Below are 19,375 nucleotides of genomic sequence, written 5' to 3' on the forward strand. Positions count from 1 at the left end.
GATGGATAGCTTGCAACATCCCTTCATTAGGACGGTTTCTGGCTCGTGAAATGACGGATGAGTGGTTTCTGTATAGGCCGCAGTGGAAAATTAGTGAATACCAGGTGAATGCATGTTCCTCGTATTGTGGCTGGTTTGATATTGTCCTACTATATACATATGAGTGCATATCTAGAAGCCACATGTTGGATAAGCCAATAATTGAACGTGTATGTGATGTCAACGTTGAAATCACAGTTTGAACGGCATCATCAACTAAAATACCGCTATTTAGTTCCACATAGAATTACCACCATCGGTGGCTACGTACATCACCAACAACAAACCTCATGGGATGTACAGACCCACGCCCTAAGAAGCTTCGCCCCTAAGAAACAGCAGGGCTTGGCCCGGAATCAGACATTCTGCGAGCCAGTCGAGGCACAGTCCTGTGCCAGTGCTCAAAACGGCTTCGAAATGTTGGGTGAGGAGTGGCGTTGCGGGCACCCTGAAATGTTTTCTACGCTTTATGCAAACACAATATGGCGGTACAAGTATCCCCAAGGATTCCGTGCATAGCGCTATAAAGTTCAACCGTGTCTGAAATTCCAGGAAATTTTGGTGCACAATTGCGAACGACATCGCCTTTCATGGTCTCTCCTAAAAGCCTGAGTAATGTCTTATAACGAACCCTAACACGCCTGCAGACCGACACTTTTGTGTGTCCTGTCATTGTGAAAATAAAAAAACGCAGGAATGGCAAGAAGGAAGCTTGCGATGAAGTAGTTAGAAATCAGGGTTAGTAATCAAGCATTGCGACCCGAAAGTTGATGGACGGTGACCTCACTGTGGGAAATTCTCCAATAACTTTCACATGGTTTGGGAATGCCAGATGAATCCTTCCCTTCCTCGTTGCCCTTCCCCACTCGATGCTTTAGAGGTAACCCTATTCAATTGCTCAGGACTGAAGGCTCACAGGGCTCTAGTCCGACGGGCGTGGGTACAGCGGGGTACCGCAATAAGGACTCTCAATGTAAAGGGTGTTTTTGGGCCTGAAAACTTTCCTTAAATAAAGGTTTTTCACAAGCACATGCATGCATACATGCATGTATGGATGGATGCCCAGCCGCGTTGGTCTAGTGGCTAAGGTACTCGGCTGCTGACCCACAGTTCGCGGGATCGAATACCGGCTGCGGCTGCTACAATTCCGATGGAGGCGGAAATGCTGTAGGCCCGTGTGCTCATATTTGGGTGCACGTTAAAGAACCCCAGGTGGTCAAAATTTCCGGATCCCTCCACTACGGCCTTTCTCATAATCATATGGTGGGTTAGGGACGTTAAACCTCACATATAAAATCATGCATGTATGCATACATGCATACATACGCACGCACGCACACAGCTCTGCGAAGAGTGTGTAATTTGTTACAAGGCAATACGCGAATTGCTGCGCATCGCAGTGGCTTGACCAAACAAATTCTCCTTCACCCACATCTATATACTATTCTTAGCAAAGGGTTCGATGAACTAAAATCGCAACTGCTTAATGTAGATGATGGCCCCTGCTCTGTTTAGTTTGCCCTAGTGCACACTTCAAGAATAAGCAAGTAGTATTGTTTACGGAAACCGTTACTGCATTTGCAGGGCTTTTCCCGTCTCTTTTGGGCAATTATTAGTCTTTTGCAGTGGTCATGCGTTCGCTCAGCTTCAGCATACTCTTTAGAGGCAGTGGTTCGAGTTCTAGTTTTCATCACTGCATTGAGGGATCTCTGCACAAGAAAGTTTTATTAATGCATGCACCCCTCTGGGAAGTGTGCATAATATTAGTGTTGAAAATGTACTTGCAGCGTGCTTGATAGAACGCATCGCCTTTTGGTATTTGCTTTTGCCAGGTGTGATACTATATGTGTTCTTTTACAATACAGGCTTCCCTACATACCACGTAAGAAGCTGGCGGTGTGTGTCATCGGAAATCAAGCCCAATGCGATGAGGCCGAAAGCCACCATCTGAGCGCCGTTCCCGTTACGAGTCTGAAAGAAAAAGCGAAAACAGTGAACCAGGTGCGAAAACTCGGTGCGTACTTGCTGGTGCTTTCTGAGGTATTTTGGCCTACTGGAAGTAATCTGCCATTTTTTGTGTTCCACCTTCACACACTGTACGGCGCTCTATTCAAGTCGTTGCTGAGCTTTCGCTGCCAATAGTGCTAAACGAACCCGTGAAAAAACTAAGCTGTAGCCGAAGTACTTCATAGAAAAAATATCACGATAGCGTATCCCAACCTAATCATAAATGTAACATCCGCCTGCAGCATGACTGTTCCACTGTGATAGTTTGCAGTAATGTCCTGTGCAATCGCAATTGTTATTTCTGAAGTGCCAAGCAGATTTCATATATTTCACTTCGGCATTTCCTCCATAGTTCGCATAGCTGATCTTCGGTTGAAGAACTTCTGCGAAAACTCAGTGAAAGTTCCAACGTCACTGCCCTGCCAAACGCAGTATTTTAGATAGGGATGACGAAAATTTCGGGCGTTCATGTGAGTGGTATATACATGAGTAGCGCAAACGCATTTACTGTTAGGACAGCAACCGCCTACCATAAAATGACTGTTGCGCGCAGATTGATGGTTCTGAACGCGGAGCGTGTAATTATTCTTGGGTTGTGGCCGACAACAAGAGTAATCGTGACTGACAAATCGGAGTCGGAGCCAGTAGCAGGAACTTTGAGCTGTCTGTCTGTCTGTCTGTCTCTGTCTGTCTCTGTCTGTCTGTCTCTGTCTGTCTCTGTCTGTCTCTGTCTGTCTCTGTCTGTCTCTGTCTGTCTCTGTCTGTCTCTGTCTGTCTCTGTCTGTCTGTCTGTCTCTGTCTGTCTCTGTCTGTCTGTCTGTCTCTGTCTGTCTGTCTCTGTCTGTCTGTCTCTGTCTGTCTGTCTCTGTCTGTCTGTCTCTGTCTGTCTGTCTGTCTGTTCTTAACTAGTGTGAGGGTTTACGAGGGTTTGACGAATACGTCTGGCTGGTCATGACTTGAATAACGTGAAAGTTCTGTCACATACGCAGTTACACTTTTCTCCAGACACGTGTGGCACATGCCCGTATACCACGTGATGCGGGTATGTGGCACGGAGGATCTACAGTTTATTTCTAGCCAGGAAAGTTGAGGCCGGACACAGGCCATTTAAATGCGAGAGCACTAAGGAAAACTGGCTTCGCCAGCATCGACTCGCATCGATCAGCATCGATGTCAGGGTCCCAGCTGAAATCATGCCCAAGCATCCTGGGTGGCAATCAAATTCAAGCGCAAAGTCATACCAGGTCTCGAAACTGCTTTGAAAAAAAAAGTTCTGCAGGCTTGATGTTGGTGAAACGTCAATCGTGGTTGCAGTTGTGGCTGTCTAGTAGTGTAAAAATTACATATGTACTCCTTCAATACAGGCGGCATGATGAGTGAACATCAATTTTACACTCAAGTTCCTTCCAATGAAGTTGATCAATGTAGCAATAGCCAGGGTTAGCATCGCGTAAACAGAAGTCCTGCCTATCGTGGTAACACTTCTGGTGTTGATAATACGTATAGTGCTGTTATCGTCTCGAAACTGTAAACAATTTGTTATATAAACATATGTGGCGGTTCAACATACGTCTTAGCGTACAAGACACGTACAGGTGCTTCAAAAGTAAAATGGAACATACAAGCTGCGGCCAAACAGGGAGAAACTGCATGCCAGCACCCTGTATCACGAGCGGCGCCGCAGATAGGTAGTGTACGCCGGCATTTATACGGCTGACCTCTACCCATATTCTGTTGCTCGCCTTATAGACGGCTCGAGCGAAGCTGCGCTGCAGCTATCACTGCTCGTCGTATGACACTTTCAACGTTTAACGTATTTCTTTGCCAGCGTCGTCACGAAGTGTTTAGTGGCATACGCTTTCTGTATCGCTTTGAATGCCACCGCTTTCTTCCCTGTGGAGCAATGACGGCAGTAGAGCGGCTTCACTTGAGCCGACGATAAGCCGAGCTTCATGACACCGGGATGAGTAAGCTGGATATGCATGCGTAATCTGGCCATCTCCAGCACATCTTTCGATAGAGCAGGCTGTCATGCATTTTTGCCTAAAGTGTCGCTCCGTTTAGCCACAGCTCGCCTCCTCCGTTTTTTTTTCAAGCAGACGTAGATATCGTTAGTCAATTTGTAATGCATCTCTAATTAAAAAAAATACACCAGTCTTCTTTTATCTAGATGCTTCGCTTAAAATTTATTCCCGTGGTACGCGTACTTTTTGAATTTTCTTTTATTGGTGTAGTGCTAGCCTGAAAAAATTAGGCTTGCTGCCTTTGCTCGTTGTTTCAATGAACCTTTCAGGCTGTCCAACTCTGCCAGGACGAGCAAGTCATGGTGTGTTCTCTGCTTTTTAACACAAAAGTGTTTTAGGGGCAGGGACCACAATGGCTTTGCTGCCGTATTTCTGTCATGGATACGACTTTCAACCAATGGCAAAGAAAAACAATAAGAACATGAAGTTATATGCCAGGGCGTAAAACCAGCGACCGTGCGATCACCAATGCGTGGCGCTAATCACTAGGCCACAAAACTTTCGTTGACAAGGCAGCTAACTGCAAAAATAACAAGCCACTACTTGCCATTCACCGGAGGCAAGCTCGCATTTCACTTTTTCAAAAAATATGTTATCCCAATGCCACTCTCCGATCACTCCTATAGTTCACCCCACCACAATTCGCATGGGCTCGTATGGTCATTGTCAAAAAGCCAAGGTGTCGTTTTCGAACACTGTCAAGTGCACAGTCAAATCTCCCAAAAACCTCAGTCTACTTGAGCAACTCACATCGTCTGTGTCAAACATACGTGATTTGATTCTTTTCAAACACGCTCTTCTGCACATGATATCGAATTGTAAAATTCTGACATCTGCACCAGCTGGGGTAAATCGGCAGCCGCCTTGTTCTGTTTCCTTCTTTCCCTTCATCTTCATCTTTTTATTACATTTGATTGTTCCTGTCCTCTCCTCATTTCTTTTTACTTCCAAATTTCTCGGCAGCAAGTGTTAACCTGCTGTAAATATCCAATCCTTGGTAGATATAATAGGTCATAGCAGCCATGTACGGCTGTCGCCTGCGTTTCCTTCGCCTCTCGCAGCGTCCCCTTGTTGGGCTAGGAGGCAGGCGGCTGGCATGGCTGTCGAATAAGTTACCAAATTCTTGGGAACTCCTAGCCCCTTCACAACTGATCACCCTTCAAAGAGGTGGCACACCAATGTAATCTTTCAGCTTCTCCCCACCAAGAAATTCAACTACCCCAAATTTCACATAATTCACAGCAACAACACAGCCCTGAACGCGATAAACATTTCACCAGTTCTAGTAACGAAGTGTTTTATGGAAACACTAGGCGCCGGGTACAAAGCCACAAAAACTGTCAGTGATGATCCACTTCTTGTTTTGAAAGACAATCAAAAGTGCCAAAACTATGCAACTTGACAGATTTTGGCGATCAGGCCATCACCGTAACACCACATCGAACACTTAACGCCGTGAAGGGTGTCGCGTCTTAGAGTGACCTGACGGATTTAACCGACGAAGAGATCCTGACAGGTTAGAAAGATGAGGATGTCATCAAAGTGCAGCGCAGTAAATATGAAGAAAAAACAAGAAACTTCCAACGAAACACATCATACTGACTTTTGCATATACAGCTCTCTCCACTGAAATAACAGGCTGTCTCCATCTTTCAGTCAGGCGTCACATTCCCAACCTGTGGCGCTGCTTTAATTGTCAGCGGTTTGAGCATGGTGCCCAGAGCGGTTAAAGTCCATTTACCTGCGCGAAATGTGGCACCAAAAGTCATTCCGCCGACGATTCCAATACTGAAGTACACTGCGCCAACTGAGATTATACCGCATACTCCAAGTCCTGCGTGGCCTGGAAGAGGGAAAAAAAGATTGTTAGTAGGTAAATAAAACTGAACAGTGGCTTTCGCGAAGCGTGACAGCGTGTATACCCGCATTTTGCGGGGAACACTAACTCGTCCTACGCCGAGTAGTGCCAGGAGGGTCAGCACCACTGCGGCCGTCGGCGGGGCTCCGGAATACGCCTAGCGTGCCGAGGCAACCACCACTAGCTCCCACGGGTAAAGGAGCCTCAGTTGCACCACCCTCTTTGAACACAGCCCCACAGAGGACCCTTGTGAACCCTGGCAGCAGCCAGGGCAGTACGCCAGCAAAAGGAGTCTCTTTGACCTCTGGCCCCGCGAAAACGAAGGCTTCTACGGTCGTGACGAAGCCTAGCAAATGTACACGGCTATCCGCCGTCTCTCGGAAGGCGATGGACACCGCGGGACCACCGGCGCAGACAGCGCAGAAGGAGCGGTGAGAGCCTCTCGGTCATTCCAAAAAAGACAAAAACCTATTCGGGGGGCCTGACAAAGGCCCTCCAAAAGTCATTTTGCTCTTACAAGACACCCAGCGCATCCCCACCTCCAAGATGGAGAACGTATTACAATGAAACGCTTGAGGTGGTCTACACAATCCCGATAATATACAAGAATTTCTCAAAATGTCTTGTAAGCACCTTAGCATTATCTCACCATCCATGTTACTTGATTTAAACTGGGAAGTGGTTAGGAACCCCTATGGGAGTGACCACTTTCCTTTACTTCTCAAAACACAAAATCAGTGACTCCACCTCGGGCTCCATGGTGGAATGTTGACAAAGCTAACTGGAAGGATTTTCATAGCCTCGCGAAGATCTCGTGGGCAGATTTATTTGGTCTTAGTATTGACACTGCTGTCGAGTATTTCACTGTTTTTATTGATAACACAGCTACTAAATGTATACCGAAAATTATTAGCACAACTAAACGTCGTGTTCCCTGGTGGTACGATGACAGCCGCAAGGCCCGAAGAAACAAAATAAAGGCTGGTGTCTTCTACGCTATTCCACCACTGCAGAAAACCTCGTCATTTTTAAGCATGTCAAATCGCAAGGACGGAGGACACGACGTCAGGCTCGAAAGGAGAGATCACAGAGGGCGTGAATTCTTAGACATTGCTGAAGTCTGGAAGAGCGCGAAAAAATCAAAGCCCTACCAACGCATTTCACACCTTTAGTAGACACCCAACAGGAAGGCCTGGAAGACCAAGCTGACTCCCTGGAAGCGCACTTCGAATATGTATCCAGCTTGCCACACTATTAGGACACCTTCCAAAGCTATAAAACCAGATTCCAATGACAGTTTTGAAGGAAAGGCTACAACTAATGAGACCTCTACTGAACCATACAATCTAGCAGAGCTACAGGGAGTACTGAACAGCTGCAACAAATATGCTTCAGGTTCTGACCGAATAATATATACGACATAATGAAACACTTACCCCACGAAACATAGAAAGCCATGCATGGCCTGTAAATGATATCTAGTTTTCAGGCGACATCCCCCTCCTCTTGGAAAGTGGCTATTGTCATCCCTATCTTGAATTGGGGCAAGAATCCATCCTCCGTTTTAAGTTACAATCTGATCGCGCTAACTAGTTGCTTTGTAAACTTTTTGAAAAACAAATTGATCAATCGCCGGATAATGCATTTCGTGTAGTCAGGTGAACTCTTTGACCCACAACAGTGTGGGTTTCGTGAGGGTCGATCAACCACTGATCATCGTGTACGCATTAAGGCCGAGATCCGGGAGGCCGTTGTACACAAGCAGTTTTTTTATGTTTCCCTCGACATGACAAAGACATAAAAGACAACTTTGCAGTTCAGAATACTGGGAGATCTATCCCACATAGGTCTACGAGGTAGAATGTTGGCTGAAATAGAGTTACGTGTCGAATCGCACATTCCGTGTCCATGTGGGAAACATCCTATCGCAAACACTTATTTAGAAGACGGGAATACAACAGGGTGGTGTCATCAGATGCTCACTTTTTATCGGTAAAATAAATTCGCTGCGTCCGCTTATCCCAAGGATTGCCCTTCATTTAACGAATGTGGATGATGTGCAGTTCGGATTCAGATCGTGCAACCTGGAGACATGTGAGCGAAAGGTTCAGCTTGGCCTCCACAAGGTGTCGAAATTGGCAGACAAAAATGGTTTCCACCTCATTCCTCAGAAAAGCACGTCATTTTCTTCAGAAAGAGGGGCTTTCATCCTCATCTTAGCATACACCTACAAAGTCACCATCTATATGTAAGCAGTGAGCATAACTTTCAAGGCCAAATCATAGACTCAAAGCTCAGGTTTGTGTCATACATTAAATATCTCAGAAAAAAGTGTATGAAAGCAATAAATGCCTCAATGTCCTGTGACGTACAGCATATGGCAGTGACAGAAAATGTCTCCTAAAGCTGAACAAATGTCTTGAAAGCACACTATGGAGCCATAGTCTACCAGTATGCCACACCGAGCGTGTTCAAGATTCTTGATCATATCGATCATCTGGGCATTCGCCTCTTAACAGGGGCATCTCGCCCAAGCCCTGTAGAAAGCCTATATGTATAGTCAAACGAGTGGTCGCTCTAACTTCAGAGAACTTATATGTTGTGATGTTTAGGATGGTTCGGCACTTATATTATTGTGCAGCGGCGCACGAAACAGACAAGGCGTTTTTAAATATTTATTTAACAAACTAATGCAATAATTGAAGAGATATCGGTAGTGTACTCCACCACAGCGCACGAAAATAAAAGAACAGGTGGTAGTCCCGTTATGTGAGGCGCACGGCTTCCGATCAGCAGTAGTGGCGTTTATGTGATGCTTGGACCCTTGCGACCTCGAGACTGGGTGGTATACTTCCGTGATATGAGGCTCGCGGCTTTGGAGCGGTGGTAGCGATGCCTCGAAGATGTCTGAACCAGCCCGACCTCGAGAACGCCTCTAGCACCACCCAGCAATGGCTATTCACCATGTGGGTTCCTTCCAGCACAGCACTGTCTGCGCCGTGCTGGGATGCTGCTCGCCACAGCTTCGGTGTGGCAGCTCTACAGAAGTTCCTCGCCTTAGCGAGGACACAGCTAGGCATAGCTCGGGTGCAAAAGCTCCTGGGCCAGTAACCCACGTTCAAGCTTGGCGCATCACTCGGTACGGCTCAGCACCGCTCGGCGGTCCTTTGATCAGTGACTCACCCGAACGCTGGCACCTGATGCCTCGGCACATTGGCCACCCTGAACTTCGCCCGGCTCTGTGGTCCTCCGTACTCGCCCTCGCCTCGCCCGGCAGAACGTCTCGCTCGTCTTGGAACCAGGAACTGCACTGCGCCTGGCCCGAACCTTTAAAGCGCGTCTCGTGCCATCATGCCACCACGCACTTTTCCGTCTCTTCGTGCACGGTGGTCTGCGCAGACGTTTTCGTGGTATTTACACGTGACAAATATCCTGCTTGTATTACTGGAATGTAAATGCAGATAAGGAACACCCGACACACTCCACAATGAATAATTTGTCGAGTTGTGTCTATTTTGATAGCCGACCTTCAGTGAAATGACCTTTCTCACTTCGCGGGAGGAGTCCAGCTGAAGAAACCGGTGTGCCACTTCTTGAAAACTGTCAAATGGATCCCGCCGCATATCCGCCGCAGTAACAGTGGCAGCTCATTCACTGTGATTTATCTTTTGTTGAAGTAACAAAACATGCTCCTATTCCTCATATACATTTCTCGAATTGCAGCTCAAATACTCCTGTCATGAATTCTTCACGGATGCTTCAAAGTCTAGCACTGGTGTGTCCTTTACTGCCGTTCAGCTATCCTTTTGTGATTTTGGTATTTTGCACCATAATTCGAGCAACTATACTGCAGAAGTTTACATAACTATTAATGCCGTTAAAAAGTAAGAAATGGAAACTGCAACATATACATCAAAAAATCAACGCTCCAAGAATCATATACACCAATTCTTTGAGCGTTGTAACGGCTTTAAAATCTCTGCATAAACGTAAAACATCTGCGCTTGTGTCACTTTACACTAGTTTATGCACAATCTACACAGTCAAACAACATGTGGTAGTGTCCCGGGTGTCAGGGATAGGCAAACAAATAAACTACATGTTATTAGGCTGAAACATAGAAACTGCCCAACAGTCTTTAGATCACGCTACACAAAATTAAGTTAACAGATTACAAATATGACACACGCACGCGCACGCTCACGCACACGCTCACGCGCACACACGCACGCGCACGCTCACGCGCACACACGCACGCAGTACACACACGCACGCACACGCACGCAGTACACACACGCACGCACACGCACGCAGTACACACACGCACGCACACGCACGCAGTACACACACGCACGCAGTACACGCACGCACGCAGTACACACACGCACGCAGTACACGCACGCAGTACACGCACGCAGTACACGCACGCAGTACACGCACGCAGTACACGCACCCGCACGCACCCGCACGCAGTACACGCACACGCACCCGCACGCACCCGCACGCACTCGCACGCAGTACACGCACACGCACCCGCACACGCACGCACCCGCACGCACTCGCACGCAGTACACGCACACGCACCCGCACACGCACGCACGCAGTACACGCACACGCACACGCACACGCACACGCACACGCACACGCACACGCACACGCACACGCACACGCACACGCACACGCACACGCACCCGCACACGCACACGCACCCGCACACGCACACGCACCCGCACACGCACCCGCACACGCACCCGCACACGCACCCGCACACGCACCCGCACACGCACCCGCACACGCACCCGCACACGCACCCGCACCCGCACCCGCACACGCACCCGCACCCGCACCCGCACCCGCACCCGCACCCGCACCCGCACCCGCACCCGCACCCGCACCCGCACCCGCACCCGCACCCGCACCCGCACCCGCACCCGCACCCGCACCCGCACCCGCACCCGCACCCGCACCCGCACCCGCACCCGCACCCGCACACGCACACAGTACACGCACCCGCACACGCACACGCACCCGCACCCGCACCCGCACCCGCACACGCACCCGCACACGCACCCGCACACGCACCCGCACACGCACCCGCACCCGCACACGCACCCGCACACGCACCCGCACACGCACCCGCACACGCACCCGCACACGCACCCGCACCCGCACGCAGTACACGCACCCACGCAGTACACGCAGTACACATGCATATCTGCTGTCTGGTGGTGACCGGCCCATCTGTGAGAAATGTGGACAACTACTCACTGTTCTTCACATCCTCGTGCAGTGCAGTAAGTTAGATGCTATTCAAAAGTGCTTTTTACTACCATATCGACAGCAGCTTTCTCTACGTCATTTGATGTTCACTGATGACGATATGATTTTTGAACACGAATCATTATTTGCGCTTTTAAGAAATGTACGCCATTTAATCCCATTTTTTGGAGTGATCTGTAGCTCAACCTCTAAACAGAGGTCATTGCTGTGGTGGCTACAATAAAAAAAAAAGCACCTGCTTCGCTGCCCTTGGGCCCAAGGGAATTGAGGAGGCAGCCGTGCTATTGCCAAGTATCCTCATCCTAGTTTTATTACCACGACCACCGTTATTCGTTCCCGCAAGAGGCCTTTCATGTCACTGTCAGGATTTTATTATTTCCTTATTTTAACCCGCCTTAGGGCTCGGATTTTCAGACCCCTTTACAGCCACGTAGCGGTATCATAGTTCACAGCTGACGTATACTTTACATATTATAATTAAATCACTGATCATAGCCAACCTGTCATCTTTCTCATCTTTCTTGTTGATGTAACATGAGCCCGAATGATAGCATCGATGAGTTCTGACCTTGAAGATTTCGCCGTCAGTTACGATTATGATTGTTCCGCAATAATTCATATTGGTTCTGTACCAATAATGTTTAGCACTGCAGTGTGTTAGTAAAAGTTTGTGAACTAAATTTATTGTGTCTGAAATCTGGCCGTTTTTTATACGCTCTTGCTATATTTCACTTACCACCATTTCAAGCTGCATTTTTTGCTACGATTGGAAGAAAAAACCTGAGACCTGACGCAGTTCAAACGTAATTTTCCCACTATCCTGCCAGAGAGCACGGGAAACACCCTCGACAGAGGCATAAGCCTCGAGCGGATAGGAGAGTGGTTGCTGCTAGGCGGTCCTTCTCACGTGTTTAGTAGTTGCCACAAGCAAAATGAAATACGATGCATACGTAAAGATCGTAATATTTGGAAGAAAGAAACACCTGCATAAACAACTTTATATAACGCTTCTTCCAAATAGAACGCCACAATTACGCAACTTTAGAAAGAAAGTAATCTTCTAATAAACGGCCATTTCAGTGTTCTCAATCTTGGGATCCCTGTTTTTCAAAATTTGCTACATTACCGGGGCGTGCAAGTGGCCTGAAATCGCGTGCCTTTGCTGAATTCAGCGGCGCGTCCGTTGGCGCCGCGGCGAAAAATGGCGCTGGGCGCAGTGCTCTCCAATCTTGGGAGAAAATCCAGGAGGAAACGCGTGTGCAGAGGATCGTGGCAATACTTTCCTAGATCAAAGGGTTTTAGTGTTGAGCACTTTCTGAAGATCGTCTCCTCCTTCCTCCACGCCAGTCCTATTTGGAAGACCACCGCATCCACGGAGCATAGTCTCCTCTGCGCGCACGCTTATCATACTCGCCACTGAAGTGATCACGAAGGTCACTCCGTTCACAGCCGCGGCCGTGCTTACGAAAAGAGCATGCTGCTCATACACGAAGTAAAGATTGTCAGTGCTGTTCGCTCTTGTCCGGTGTATAGTTGTGGGTTTGTTTCGTGTGTATTTATGTTTAAACAGCGCCCTTTCATTGCCGAGCTGTGACAGTTGTTAGTCCGCGCTAGTCATGTGTATACTTATTTCCAGCGTGTTTTCTGCTCGAGGTGCGCTCAGCAAGTTTCGAGCTGCTTGTCGTTATTCGCGTGACTTTGAAACTTGTGGCTGTAGCATTCGTTCATTCGACCTTGCCGCAAAACAATGCACAATAAACCCTCAAATACTTCTGTGAAAACATGTTTCACTTTCGTGTTCTACCGATTCCTAGAAAGAGGGATCAGCCACGTTTTTTTTTTTATTCTCGCCACTTCGCAGCCAAGCGATATCGTGGCTTCATCGCGTCTGAGCCTGTGATAAAGAAGATTCCACGTAATTTGGCAAACGGTCTTGGCAAGATGGACAAGTTCCCTGTGGTTTTGCCCGACGATGAGCTGATGCTGGCCACGCTTGAAGATGTCGAGGCCACAGTCAAGTTCATAGTGAAGGTATGCTATTTCTCATTGAAGTTTAGTGGGCAGCTGGTGAAGCGCAGAATATAATAGTAAAATGCTTGATTGGTCAGTACATAGGATAGTTAAAGGAAAATATTGCTGTTACTATCATAGCATTCTGCAACGAAGTTGGCAGGGCTGATCGTATCAGACAACTAGGCGGCTTAATGGCATTGCCGCTGGCTATTGATGGTTATAATGCACATGGAAAGCATCAATAATTGCACTACGGCATGACTCTGGCTTTTTATTGCGAAGTTGCTTTAGTGGACCCCGTGCTTCTGTTCGTCCTTCCGTTCCCTTGGTGAGGCGGAATTGGAATCCGGTTCCTCATGACCCAAATGCAAGGGTCATCACCATTTCACTATCAACACGGTCTGGCAGAGCATGAATTTAGGAGAAAGTTGTATATGCGCTACCGGTCATTGTAACACAAATGCTATACAGATCACTTGCTGTAGGTGCTTCATTCAAATATTTTTCGAGAATTCATATGAAGGCGATAAAGGCATATATCTAGAGGCACTTTCGGTTACAACAGCAATTCGTTTTTTTTTAGAGGCTTACATTTATTGCGATAAGCATGATTGCCTGAGTGCGAGATAACATGGCACCACTTTGACCGAATAGGTGTAAGCGCACACAGTTTTAACCGAGCTTCGGATTAAGGGCACCGCGTGATCTCGCTAGCCAATCACATACTCTTCATCGCTATAGTAAGATCGAGATAAGAATGAGTTGTGTATATTGAAATGTACAATATCCAGAAGGAACTAGGAAAAGACAAAAGTGTATCTTTTAAACTACATTTAGGCGCGATAACACGAGAAAAAGCAAACCAAATATGAAAGACTTGATTTCTACCCCAAAACGCAAGATAAAAATAGAGTACATTTACCCACATGAAAGACACTGCAACAACAATGGTGGGATGAATGATGCACCAATGTAAGAACCATGGGATGTTTTTTCAACAACATTCATTCTTGCTACAAAAGCACGACCGGGGAGCTGGTTAAAAATAAAACGGATGTCGACTTTTTTTATAGCTTAGCCACATGTTCTTTTGACAAATGGTACAGCAAAGCAGTTAACATGGTTGCTTGGGCGAGTTGGTACGACATTATTCACATAAAAACAGCGCCAATAACGAGGGACAAAAAAGGGAGACAGACAGTGGCACTGACTTACAAGATTTATTTGCTGGATCCGAGCAATATATTTCAGAGCAGTATCTGACAAATAAGAAGAATGCGAAACCGAATAAAACATAAATCACATAACCCCGAGTAATCATCGTGATAACGCGCAATGAACACTAAGTGTGCCAACATTCAAAAAAAAACATTTCTTTTTGTGGTAGAGCTATCGAAGACATGTCGCACATAGATTGTCCTGCCTTTCCATTTCTGCGGCCTCATAAATTTCGCGTATCATCTGATCTCGATGACGCCTAATGACAGTACAATGCTTAAAGTCGGGGACACAACCGTAGTCCAGGCAATGAATGCCGAGGTGGCCTGATACTGTAGAAGAAACATTGTGATCGTGCTTTTTCAGCCGCTCACTTATACACCTGCCTGTTTGGTCGATGTACCACATGCCGCAGGACAGGGGTAGAGAATACACCACCCCTTCGATGCATGGAACGTACTTTTTACGATGCTTGATTTTGCAGCCTGGCTCTCTCCTGGAACCAGGATTCACGGCCTCGCACATCCTAGCCAGCTTTTCTGGAACAAACAAAACCAAGTCTACGTCGCACCTGCTGGCCACTTTTTTGAGGTTGTGGGTGACGCCGTGGATATAGGGAATAACGACAGTTTCGTTTGTCCTGTCCCTTATTCCTTGTGCGTGTTAGAGCATGAATGAGCTCTGGGCTCATCATGCTCAGAATGAGCTCTGGGCTCATTCTGATTTATCGGAGTAGACACTCAGCAGCGGTGGTCAAAAAATGCATTCAGAAACCAGCCTCAGTAAGGCTTTCAGTTTGCTGAATAAAGCTGCACCAAATTATGTGATGGCAATACCTTCAAAGTGCGTTTGTGTAGCATGTCTTCACAATAGCGCGTTTCACCACCTTTGAATGTGCCGATCCAAAAGGAAGGATTGCCTTGTTTGCACGGGGCTTATAGGCCTAACACACGTGGGATGGACTCAACGTTAACATCAAATCTAGAAACCTGATGGTTCCTCTGTCCGGAACTTCATAGGTTATAAAAAGCGAAGAAAGGCACTTTACTGAAAATTTCTTAAATACTAATTAAAGATGAAATGGCTGAAGAAGTTCCAGCTTGAAACAACACAGTGAAGTTGTCAACGTAGCGGAATACTTTCTTAAGAGTTGTGAATTGCAAGCGATTCTGAAAGGTACGATCACAGCTGGCTAAAAATAAATCGCATAAAATGGGCTCAAGGCATGATCCTATGCACACCCCATGACGTTGCAAGTAGATATGATTATCCCACTATGCAAATTTCGATCTTAGGTAATACTCAAGCCGTTCCATAAAACCTTCAACAGATAGGCCTAATGCATTCTGATAAGTCACAACGCCAAAAGTGTCAATGCACTCGCATATGCAAGCTAGAAGCTTATTGTGTGGCAATGAGTAGTACAAATCTTTAATATTTATTGAGCATGCCTGGTAGCAAAAATTTTATCTTTCAGCACGGAAATCGCATCATTGGAACTGTTAGCTATGAACGGATCGTCTATGTTTAATAACATCAGTTTACCCTCAAGAAATTATGCCAGCATGTTTTGCCACGAGCTAGCCTCTGATACTATAACATGGAAAGAAAAGTTAAGTTAATTCGTTTTCGCGTTACAGAAAATTTTCAAACTAAGCTTGTCGTACCATCTATATTTTTTACCAATACATCAAGATTCAGCCTTTTACACCAATCTTTTGCATAGGTTCTTACGTTCGGAAGCGTTACGTAAGCTTGGGGCTCCAAAACAGACAGAATCGCTTCACTAGCTTTTCAAAGACGATAGTCTTTCTTGGGGACTTTCGACAGCCAAATCTTGGTCTGTTTGTTTTTACACTTGTCTGTTTGTTTGCCCTTAATAGTATCCTTAACGGTACCAAAGTGGCCAAACGATACTCCTAACGGCCGACCCCACCCGCAGCGCCCACCAATGTTGCTCAAAATTCAGCGTTCATACTTGTGCGATTGTCAATGAAAAAGAAATTATTGCGCATGTCTGTGGCCCCATAACAACACTTCAATATTCTGTATGTGTTTCTGTTACTATAAAAAGCACACATAAGTAAATTTAAGGACCATAGCGTTTATCACGTTGTGCTGACCAGGCAACGCTTGCACAAAAAGGCAAGTTTTTGCAATGGTTTGCTAAGACAACACGGTGGTGGCACCTACCCGTCGCCTTGCGTTCTACACCTGATATATCACCTCCCTGCACGCCCGCTTTGTTTTCCAAGATAATTGCCAGATAGCGCTCATGTCTCATGTGTGACGTGAATTGATGCGCTCGATCGCCTCCGCAGCTCACTCAAAGCACTCTAACGCAGCGCCTCCAGTATACCACTAACCGATTTTCTTGCGCAGGTCATCAAATAAACGTTTTGTTCACTCTCTCCAGACGCAAGGCTATCGTCTTTCGACGACATTTGAAGTGTACCATGCAGATACAGGGTCAATTTTTTTCCTATAGAATTCATTCGGAAAAATAACAACTTCCCTTCTTATTTTCTGCTACCAAGAACAATGAATTATCCCTCCAGAAGGATTTTACGTTCTTTACAGGAACCCTGTTTAAGCCTGCTCTATGGTTACAAAGAATGTCGCAACCCTCGGAGTCACACCTCTGAGCACAGTCAGCAGGTACCTTGCTAGAATTGCTGCGGACCAGGCCCAGAAGTCCAGCCCTTGACTTTCTTGACTCAACAGCATACTTGGGGCTGTGGCCAAGCACACTGCGAAGGTTCTCAGGCAAAGACAGATTAGCCAGAAAATGTAGTGCATCTTTACTGGGGGAAGACTTTTTTGGCAGCGAAGCTTGTAGTTCTGTCAGCATCTGCCGCAAACGAAATTCCGCCGCCGAATTAGCTAGGTCACGGTGATCAAGCCACTTCTTGCCCTCATTATAGTTCGTAGTCCCTTGGAGCGAGAGAAACAGGCATTGCTCGTGAAAACGAGCTTTTCGGTGCCAGTCAGAACTAAGGAGCTTGAGAAAACTGAGTCCGTGTCACTGCAAAGTCTTGAAACCGCCAAAAAGCAGCATGATGTCAGGGGAAAGTTGTTTGTACCGGACAAGAAAAGAGAAATTTCTGGCATTGCACAAGGCGTAGACGTACATGGCGACAATGACACATGGTTGAACGGTGAAACAATTAAAATAGCCTATGTGATAGAAATTAAAGCAGCGAACGTTGTTGCTTGGGCGAGTTGGTACGACATTATTCACATAAAAACAGCGCCAATAACGAGGGACAAGAAAAGGCGACAGACAGCAGCCCTGACTTGCAACAAGATTGATTTGCTGGAACCGTGCAATATATATACTTGAGCAGTCTCTCACAAATAAGAATGACAAACAAAAAACAAAAATCACCTAACCACCAAGTGATCATCGTGATAACGCGCCATGAACAACGCGTGTGCCAACAGTCTCAAAAAAAAACTTTTTTTGTGTGTGATAGAGCAATCGAAGGCCTGTCGCACATAGATTGCTCAGCCTTTTCATTTCTGTGGCCTCATAAAGTTCGCGTATCATCTGATCCCGATGACGCCTGATGACCGTACAATGCTAAATGTTGGGGACACAATCACAGTTCCGGCAATGAATGCCGAGGTGGCTCTATGCTGTACAAGAGACATTGTGAGCGCGCTCTTTCAGCCGCTCATTTAAACACCTGCCTGTTTGGCCGACGTACTATTTCCCACAGGACAGGAGTAGAGAATACACCACACCTTCTATACAAGGGGCGTACTTGTTCTGATGCTTGATTTTGCCGCCTCGCTCTATCCTGCACACAGGATTTATGGCCCTGCACATCGTAGCCGGCTTTTCTGGAACAAACAAAACCAAATCTATGTCGCACCTGCTGGCCACTTTTTTGAGGTTGTGGGTGACGCCGTGAATATAGGGAATAAAGAGAAAGTTTCCTCTGTCCTGTCCCGTATCCCTTGTGCGCGTTCGAGAATTAGTCTCTGGGCTCATTCTGATTTCTTGATCAGAATAGACACTCGGCAATGGCGGTCTGAACATACATTGAAAAACAAGCCTCAGTAAGGCGTTCAGTTTGCTGATTAAAATTGGTCTGAATCATGTGATGGCAAGACCTTCGCAGTGCGTTTCTGTGACATGTCTTCACAAAAGCGCGCTTCACCACTTTTGAATGTGCCGATCCAAAAGAAATGATTGGATCGTTTGCACGCAGTCCAATCAAAGATCAGAACAAGTAGGTTTCATGCATCGAAGGGGTGGTGTATTCTCTACCCCTGTCCTGTGGCAAGTGGTACTTCGGCCAAACAGGCAGGTGTTTATATGAGCGGCTGAAAGAGCACGCTCACAATGTCTCTTCTGCAATATCGGGCCACGTAAGCATTCATTGCCGGGACTGCGGCTGTGTCCCCGACTTTCAGCATTGTACGGTCATTAGGCATCATCGGGATCAGATGATACGCGAAATTGATGAGGCGGCAGAAATGGAAAGGCTGGTTAATCTGTGTCAGCAGGTTTTCGATTGTTCTATCACAAAAAGAAATAAATTTTCTTCAGTATGTTGGCACGTGTGATGTTAATTGCGCGTTATCACGATGATTACTCAGTGGTTAGGTGATTTCCGTTTTCTTTGGTTTGTCATTTTTTATTTGTGAGATACTGCTCAAGTATATATTGCGTGGTTCCAGCAAATAAATCTTGTTGTAAGTCAGAGCCGCTGTCTGTCTCCTTCTTTTCTTGTCCCTCGTTATTGGCGCTGTTTTTGTGTGAACAGCTAAGCGAGTAATTTTTAATAGTTTAGGAAACTGGGAGGAGTGATGCATTTTTTGAACTAGCAGTTTCAGAACTGCCGTAGAACACCAGTTTCATTCAATAACACCATATGAGACGACATACGAAGCAGAAAAAAACAGAGAAACAAAACAATTTCGCAAT

The 19,375-nt window shown here is 46.5% G+C and overlaps 1 protein-coding gene across 2 annotated transcripts in view; it reads left to right on the forward strand.

Annotated features, from left to right (window-relative positions):
* Window positions 1-19,375, forward strand: part of LOC119160992 (large ribosomal subunit protein uL1) — a 59,785-nt gene that overhangs the window by 10,308 nt on the left and 30,102 nt on the right. For both annotated transcript variants that reach the window (XM_075881640.1, XM_037413291.2), the window contains exons 3-4: window positions 1,905-2,053; window positions 13,070-13,239. In XM_075881640.1, coding sequence (XP_075737755.1) covers window positions 1,905-2,053; window positions 13,070-13,239 — 319 coding nt within the window. The remainder of the gene's footprint in view (window positions 1-1,904; window positions 2,054-13,069; window positions 13,240-19,375) is intronic.

Source organism: Rhipicephalus microplus, chromosome X (genome assembly GCF_043290135.1).
Source record: "Rhipicephalus microplus isolate Deutch F79 chromosome X, USDA_Rmic, whole genome shotgun sequence".
Lineage (NCBI taxonomy): Eukaryota > Metazoa > Arthropoda > Arachnida > Ixodida > Ixodidae > Rhipicephalus > Rhipicephalus microplus.